The sequence below is a fragment of the Arachis ipaensis genome, chromosome B04, assembly GCF_000816755.2.
Source record: "Arachis ipaensis cultivar K30076 chromosome B04, Araip1.1, whole genome shotgun sequence".
NCBI classification, from domain to species: Eukaryota; Viridiplantae; Streptophyta; class Magnoliopsida; order Fabales; family Fabaceae; genus Arachis; species Arachis ipaensis.
The window spans coordinates 132,629,171-132,637,404 of NC_029788.2; the positions used below are offsets into that span (position 1 = coordinate 132,629,171).

Sequence of the window (8,234 nt, forward strand, 5' to 3'; positions counted from 1 at the left end):
AAATAGTTAAAAAAAAAAAAAAGGAAACAAAAGAAAAGAAGAGAGTTTTTAACTTTTTATTTTGTCGAGCTTGCTCTCTACCTTTATTGTGCCATTAATAATATTGGTCATACTAACTTTTAAAGTTCTAGCTAATACTATATTATTAGCCACCCAACCTTGTTAACGTAAAAGATATTATTATGAGTAAACTATTATTTTTATCCATGAAAGTTTAGAATATTGATAAATCTATTTACGAATAAGTAAAATTATCTTTTTTATTCATGAAAGATGGACTTTTGCTAACAAAATTATCGGAACCCTAAAAAAATATTTGAAATTCCTAAAATACTCTCCAATATAACCTAACTCTAATATCTCTTTTTACTCCATACTATCATTTTCACTCAAATTCTTCCTCACCACTACTCTCGTCTCCAACCACCACCACTACTAACGTCATCACCATCAAAACTATTCCTTTCTCCCTTTAAGCTGCCCTATACACCAGCGAACTCAACGACACTTCTTGCTGTTCATCTTCACGTCGCGACTGTGCCATTTGCTGCTTCGAATTCGAAGACGATGATTACGTTCGAACTTTGCCTCTTTACTCACAAACCTTCCATGTTGATTGCATCGATGATTGGCTTCGTTACCACACAAACTGCCCTCTCTACCGCGCCGGGGTTCTCTCTGCCGCTTCGCTGTTGACTCCCATATTCGTTGCCAGGATCCGACAAGTCTTGACGCCGACGAATATGACTCGAAATCAGCAGGGGAAGTAAGGGATTGGACTCCAATTGCAATGAGAAGATTTCGATTCGGTCGAAGGGGAGTGGAGTGCGGTAGATTTTGATGGATTTTTCATAAGAACAAAAAACCTAGCATGAATGAGAAGAGAACTGTGAGGTTGAGGACGAGGCGCTTGAAGTTGGGTTTGGTTGTTCGTATGATTTTATGGTCGGGAATAGATTCCTGCATCTGAGACTGCGGAGCTTCTTCTTCTGCGGACACTGTGTTTAATGAAAAATGGGATATCTCCACCATTGTTACACCAATTGAGGTTGTGAACTCTAACTCTGGTCTCTAGATTTTATGAATTCAAACTCTGGCATGTGCTTAAGTTGGCTAAACTGAGTGTTTCTTGATGGAGTGAAGTTTCAAACTAATAGATGAAGGTTGGAACCGACCTGAGGGTAGTAGAAATAGTGATGACAATGATAGTGATGGTGATAGTGGTAGTTAGGGATGAAAATAGTAGTAGAGTTTAAAATTGGGAGAGTAATGGCATAAAAAAAAAAGAAATTAGAGTTAGATCATATTAAAGGATATTTTAAAAATTTCAAATAATTTTTTAGGATCCTTTTAGTTTTGTTAGTAAAAATCCATTTAACTATCGAAAATTTTGTTCCTGTTTTTAAAATTTGAATAGAAAACTATTCATTAGACAAACAAAATACTTAACATGCATTACAATCATTTTTACTAATTTCATATTTATTATAATTACATATATTTAATAAATAAAAAATTAATCCACTAGTATTAATTCTTTGGCAATTGGAATCCACTTTCTCTCTTTTGATTTTTTTTCTTATGATCGTATTTGTTTGCCCATATATGATTACGTACCAAAAATATAATATAAAAAAAAGAGTATGTATCCATTAGTGTTGATTTAAATATAATATAAAAATAAAAAATATTGATTAACTAAATTTTTTTTATAATAAAGTGTCTTTTTTTAACTATTATAATGCTTTTTTTTTAACTGAAATTAACATTATCAATTTTATTAATTAAAACTTAAAAGTAAAAATTTTTAATTATTTTTTTTATCTCTAGTAGATTAATGACTAATTTGTCATAAATTTAAACTAAGATTCAAAAACTCCACATTTGTTATGAGTAAATTAAACACTTAAACTTAAACCAACTTAAATTGATTTAATTATATTTTTTTGGTTGTGAAATATGTTTTTGGTATAGAATTAGTTTGTGTTTTTAACTTGAAGCTTTCACTTAATGAATTGCTTTTGAAAGGTGTGTTAAAATGTTTGGACTGAAGTCTGAAGTTCTCAAAGAAAAAAAATCTTTGGTCTCCTGGACTTCGGACAGAAACCTTATATGTGGAATAACTTTTAGGCCCAATATCCTAATTAGTTAAAGTATTAATTGTTAAACAGAAATTATATTTCCTGTCCTGTCCAAAAAAAACAGAAATTATATTTTTATTTTGTAAGTCAAATTATAAGGCACAATATATTCAATAATTTTGATTTAAAAATACAAAAAAAAAATCAAATTAACAACTTTTATAAAATATGGAAAACAATACAAGTAAATATACATAAATATATAATAATTAATATGATAATTATTTTTTTTGTGCATGTAATTTTTTTTTAAATCTAAAATTCTAAATATATTATTCCGTGTAGGTCAAGATCTGTTTCAGCTATCTAGGTCCGTATAGTGAAGATTTTAGTTCATAATTTTAAGGCAGTAGTGCACATCAAACTTGATGAGGAAGCCAGCTATATATGTACCAAAATTCTCTGCACCAAAAACAAAACAATTTCATATAATCATAAATCATTAAGCTAAAAATTCACTATATATTCATCAACCAATTTGTAATAAAATAAACAATTAAACCCAGATCTAACATGATAAAAAGAATTGTGAATGAATTATAGCTCAAATGACATAGTTTTTTCATATTCAATTAAAAAATTACGGGTTCGAGTCTCTTATCTTTGATAAAAAAAAAAAAAACATGATAAAAAAAATTGCACACCACTTGAAACCAACAAACACTTAAGACAGTAATTAGATCCAAGACTTCCAAACAAACAAGCCTTAGATCTTGAACTTGCAACAAATAAATAGTATATCTAGCACCATAACATTTTAATAGAAGGTCTAATAACAAAGCTTCCTTTGAGAAAATAATAAAAATAGCAAAATACAAAACAGACACAGAATCTTAAGGGCTTGAAGTTAGAAAATGAAAATCTAGACATATTTTTGTAATAATAATGTTGATGAACACAAAGGGGGAATCAAATCAAATCAAATCAAAGTACTCTATTAAAGTGGTGAAGTTAGCTGTAGTCAGAGATGTGATGTAGAGAAGAAAGGAAAGGGAGGAACCAATAGAAATAATAGGAATGGGTGGAATTGGGAAAAAATAAAAACCATAACATATACATATTATAAGGTTTTGATTTCTTCCCAACCAACCCACTCCTACAACTTCTGCTAGCTCCAATCTCCCATTCCCACCTCCCTCAATTCTTGCTTGGTTTCACTTCACAACTAACCTCTCTTCACTTGCTCCTATTTTATAAACCCTAAAGACCATAGTTAGCCACTCCACCTTGGTCCCCTCAATAATACTTAAGTAAAAAATAAAAAATATATAGATTCTTTATAATTTTATTATGTATTTAGGAAAAAATATCACACCACAAAGGACTAAAGTTGGTGGAAATTGTATTAAAGAATTATGAACCATTCATAATAGTGGCCTAGGGAGTAGGGACCAAATAATAGCTGCCTGCCACTTGTGTGATATCTTTACCATTTCTTTATTGCTAGAAAGCTGTGCCCTTCTTGTTTTGTCGGTCTTATCTTCAAAAATGATTCCTTTTTTATTGGGCCATAAGGCCTGCACGGATCGAATAATAAATTGGGCCTTCTGTTTCACGACTCATGGGCCCTTTCTCTTTAAGAAGCCCATCAAGAGTTAAAAAAAAAAAAAGAAGAAGAAGAAACACTCGAATGTTATCTTCGAAATTCAAATTGGAAAGCATTGCTGAAGAAGGAAGCAAAGCAATCATCGATGGAGTGAGTGGGAGAAACTGGCGCCAAAATTCTTCTTCTGCTTCTTCTTAACATTGCAACCAACAGTTCCACCGCACGCTTTCCACATTTCTTCATTTCCAGGTACCATTTTCTCTCTCACCAAACTCTTGCTTTCATAGCTTCTTCTAGGGCTCGGAACTCTGAACTTCATTCGAAATTGTGCTTCCTTAAAAATTATGTTTCTGTTGCGTTAGGGTTTCTTTTTTTTTTCTTCTGCAGTTTGAAATGGCTTGGTTACGCTTGGATAATCGTTGCGATTCTGAATCTGTCGCTTCACTTCCATGGCTTTGGTCCATTCAACATGTTGCAAGCTGCAAGGAAATGGACGTGACTACTTTACAGAGTATGTGTAGATATTTTAAGCTTAATTTTTTTTTCTAGGTTTTCACTTGATATGTTTCTTCGGCATGACGGTGATGTAATTGAAATGACACTGTTTTTATTGTTGTTGTGTACACTGCTTTTAAAGTTTTGCCAATACAATAATGAAAATGGAAGTTGGAAACAAAATGAAAAGATGTTTTTATTTTGATTATAACGAATGAAGCAACCAGATTTAATTTCCGTGATTCGGTTTCTTTCCTTTTACTTCTTGCCAGGTTTGGTTGATGTAGCCCTTGTTGCGGAAGATGGTTTCTGTGAAAAGACAAGGGAATTGATTTCCCTGAGATGTTTGGAGGCAATGTTTGATCCTGATTCGGCTCATAGAGTTGATTGTGATGATGCTGCTGCAACTAGCCTGGATTCGAGAGTTCGGTTTGCTTTTTCGACAACTTGTGAAGATGTCCTTCGACAGATAGTGGGCGAGGTTAAAATATTTGGTTACTCAGTTTCATTTTTTTTTTCTTGGATATGTTTTCTGATGATAGGTTTATTATTCTGCTACTTTAGATACATAATTTGTTTGGCCTTTTTTTTGTTGGGAAAATATATCAGGTACCAGTATCAAATCTAATAAAAGATCGAGTTAAGCTTTTGAAATGGGATGTTTCCCAGTTTATTTTGCATAAAAGAGCTGTTCTCAAATGTGACTTAGTGCAGGTGATTCAAGTTACTTATTCTCTTAGGAACACAAGAATGTATTCTTGATGAATTTAATGCATTTTAACGATTCTTCTTGGTTGTTGTCTCCTTTGCCGTGTTAAATAGCTGAAAGAATCAATCCTTGATGGTACTCATCCAAATGCTGATTGTTTAAGAGAAACTGGGCGATTGCAACCTCAGAATGGGGGTTGTCAAGTGCATCTCAATGACAATGCACATCGTGATCTTTCGAAAAAAGATAATGGGAACAGCACTTATCATGCAGACAAGGAAGTAAAAGAGAACTCAATATCTACAATGTTAGAAAAAGTGACTAAACAATGGAAAGAGTTACTTGAAAAGATTAAACGTTGCAAGAGGAACCAGGTTGAGTCAGTTAATGGTAATGAGCATATGACAGAATGCCAACAAGGAAAGCAAGTTGATATCAGTGAATGGCATGTTTGCCAAGGAAGTGCAAAGAAGATTAGACATAATGAATCTTTAAATGTTGAGTCCAACAAAGAGAAGCCAATCTCTCATGGAGTGGGTAGGTATGATAGGTGGTTTGCTTCCAAGCAATTAGACTCCAGAAGCCACAATGAGGTCCTTCATCATGAGCCACAAATTCCCTTTAGTGCTACAATGACTCTTCAGCATAAATCTGGAGATGAATGCAATCTGGAACAGGAAGATGAACCTATTCCAACGAAAGCTTTGCCTGCAACTGGAATCCTTCATGGAAATGAAAATGATACTGCTCATGAAGTTCCAAATGTAATTAGCGAGTCAAAGTCTAAAAGAACGGAAGTTCCTCAAGTGAGAGAACCAAATGCTACTGATGACAAAGCTGTGGAACATACTGTTAATGGTTGTGTGATAGAGGTATCAAGTGATGAAACAATGGGATCTGATAATGATATCTCAGAAAGTTCTAGTCTGAAAGAAACCAATGGTTGTATGAGGTGCAAAAAAGATGGTAAATTGCTGGTTTGTAGAACAACCACTTGTTCAACCATGATTCATGCAAGCTGTCTGTCAACATCTCCTCATTTTGATGCAGAAGGGGACTTTTTCTGCCCATATTGTGTATATGCAAAATCTATTTCAATATATATTGAAGCTAAGAGAAAGTTTTTCTTGGCAAGACAAGGACTAGAGAGGTTCATTTGCAATGATTTATGGAAGGTATCATAACACATTAACACTACTTAGTACTTAGTGAAGTTAGTAGAAAAGAACATAGTCTTTCAAGTGAAAGAAAAAGAGGAAGTCATAGACCTGTGCAGATAGATTACCTTTTGAGCGTTTTGGAGTAAATTCAGGTTGGGGTCTTAAAGTGTTTTGCTCGATGCTTAATTGCTTATAATCTTGTTCAATACATATACATTGACCAAGCACATTTACACTTTCTTGTAACAGTGTTTATTATGAGAAAAATATAGCTGTTTTAGTTGAAAATCAAAGCTGTTTCTTGAAAATCCATAATATGTGGATTGTTGACAAGAAGCCTCTATCAGCCTAAAGTTTTATTGACTTGGATGGCATCTCTTATATATTAAGATTAGAGAAAAGGGCAAATCGAACCGTGACTTTTTGGTCCGTGGACATTTAAGTTTCTGAGAATTTAAAAATACATTTAAGTTATTGATCTTTTCAAAATCTGAACATAAATGTATTTTCAAATCTTCGAAAACTTAAAATGTCTGCGAATTAAAATATCAAGAATCTGTTTGTCCTTTTCTCTTAAGATTAAGATATCTACCAAACATATATATATACAATCATGTTTCGAAGCATTGACTTCAAAATTTTGACTTTTTATTTAACATTGCTAACATATATTAAGATTAATATTGTTAACATATCACTTTTTCTAATTATAATGTTATAGGGCGTTGAGACTTGAGTGTCTGCCCAACTCTGAATTTCTCATACCTTAAGTAGCATTTTTATTTTCTTTTTAACATTATATTAACAATTATAATTTAATTTTATGTGGGATTTCTGCTGAAATTCGATCAAATGGTTACCTGAATTCTGCAAATGTATCCATATATATATATATTTCTCTTCTCTATAACAATACATAATTTCTCTTTAACCCCCGAAGAGAGATGAATAGCAAAGAGACTCATAAATAAATGAAGTAAATGAGTTCTTGTACAACTTATGAACATCTATATCAATAAAATTCTCAACATATGAATAAGTCTAATTATATCCTCTACATTTTCCGAGGAATCAATTTGACAAAATTAGTATATCACACAACATGAATCACAATTTTGGATATACCAATTTTCTTGAAATAACCGTTATTAAGATAGAGACATGTTATTTTCTTAAAAAAAAAAAAGATATAAGACAAGAATTACTTGGTGTATAGTTCATTAGAAGCAACCAAGGCTTTGGAGATCTCAAAAATGAGCCTAGCTTCAAATTCTTCACGTGAATAACCCTTTGGCAATGCATGAGTCTTTGGAATCCTTTTCTCACCAAAAGGGTTATCAATGTTCATGGAACTCAACATGAAATTCATGTAAGCATTCTTGATCTTTGTCCACATCTTCAATGGTGACCTAATAGCCACCCATGTTAGCCTTCTTATTGCCTTGATCCTCCAACGCCGCCGCGGCCGTGGCGGCCCAGTCAACCAAACTGTCTTCGCCGTCTTAGTTCCGCCGTTTTCGTCGAGGCGGTGGTAGCGCCGCCGCCTCATGTACCTCTTGATGCCACCATAAGTTGGCTTAGACAATAGAGACTCATTTTCCATTTTTTTTTGTTATGGAGTTTAGTTTGTATGAGAAAAATGAGAAGTGAATGTAGCTATTATGTGTAAGGAAGTGAAAATTGTTTTGGCTTTGATTATTTTGCAATGCACACGTTATAAGATTTAAAGGGATTTGGCTTTCTCTCCATAAATATATACATTATAGTCAATAATCAACGGTTTGACCTGTTATGGTTGGTTTGACCAGTGCACGTGATTATGCTTTTTCCTACAGTTTTCCTTCATTAATAAACTGGTTTATTTGAATACTAATGATATTATTATTAATAAAACTAGCTAACGTCTCTAAATACAATTTATTTTAAAATTTATTGATAGCATTTTTAACTAGTGTAAGGTAGTATCTTTTTTTTGTTTCCCACAGTATCTCCCAACCCGGCAGGTCAAGGACTAATCCGTCGCGGTACTGAGCTCCATTTAAGGGTTTGTTGCTGGCCAATGGGTTGCTGGCTAGCGGCAAACCCTTAAATGGAGTTCAGTATCGCGACGGATTAGTCCTTGACCTGCCGGGTTGGGGGATACTGTGGAAAACCAAAAAAAAAAAAAAATTTAAAACCCAAAA

The 8,234-nt window shown here is 33.2% G+C and overlaps 2 protein-coding genes and 1 long non-coding RNA gene across 3 annotated transcripts; 1 reads left to right on the forward strand and 2 right to left on the reverse strand.

Moving 5' to 3' along the window:
- Window positions 2,384-3,305, reverse strand: LOC110271396. The gene is made up of 2 exons (XR_002362104.1): window positions 3,075-3,305; window positions 2,384-2,543 (listed from the first exon to the last, which is right to left on the reverse strand). It is a non-coding gene; the product is annotated as an uncharacterized LOC110271396 (long non-coding RNA).
- Window positions 3,945-5,774, forward strand: LOC107635692. Its single transcript, XM_021122676.1, has 5 exons — window positions 3,945-4,198; window positions 4,455-4,663; window positions 4,792-4,896; window positions 5,005-5,672; window positions 5,762-5,774. Exons 1-5 carry the CDS (start codon window positions 4,081-4,083, stop codon window positions 5,772-5,774), a joined length of 1,113 nt encoding a protein of 370 aa, XP_020978335.1. The 5' UTR covers window positions 3,945-4,080.
- Window positions 5,642-7,780, reverse strand: LOC107638201. The gene is made up of 2 exons (XM_016341369.2): window positions 7,257-7,780; window positions 5,642-5,954 (listed from the first exon to the last, which is right to left on the reverse strand). Exons 1-2 carry the CDS (start codon window positions 7,652-7,654, stop codon window positions 5,813-5,815), a joined length of 540 nt encoding a protein of 179 aa, XP_016196855.2. The 5' UTR covers window positions 7,655-7,780; the 3' UTR covers window positions 5,642-5,812.

Excerpts from the sequence above, each read along its gene's own strand:
- LOC107638201 (XM_016341369.2), bottom strand. The coding sequence starts at position 7,654 with ATGGAAAATGAGTCTCTATTGTCTAAGCCAACTTATGGTGGCATCAAG. Across the intron at positions 5,955-7,256 it reads TCTAATGAACTATACACCAA|AAAAAGTCCCCTTCTGCATC; the intron begins GTAATTCTTGTC and ends CAATATGGGCAG.
- LOC107635692 (XM_021122676.1), top strand. The coding sequence starts at position 4,081 with ATGGCTTGGTTACGCTTGGATAATCGTTGCGATTCTGAATCTGTCGCT. Across the intron at positions 4,199-4,454 it reads GGACGTGACTACTTTACAGA|GTTTGGTTGATGTAGCCCTT; the intron begins GTATGTGTAGAT and ends ACTTCTTGCCAG. Across the intron at positions 4,897-5,004 it reads TCAAATGTGACTTAGTGCAG|CTGAAAGAATCAATCCTTGA; the intron begins GTGATTCAAGTT and ends CGTGTTAAATAG.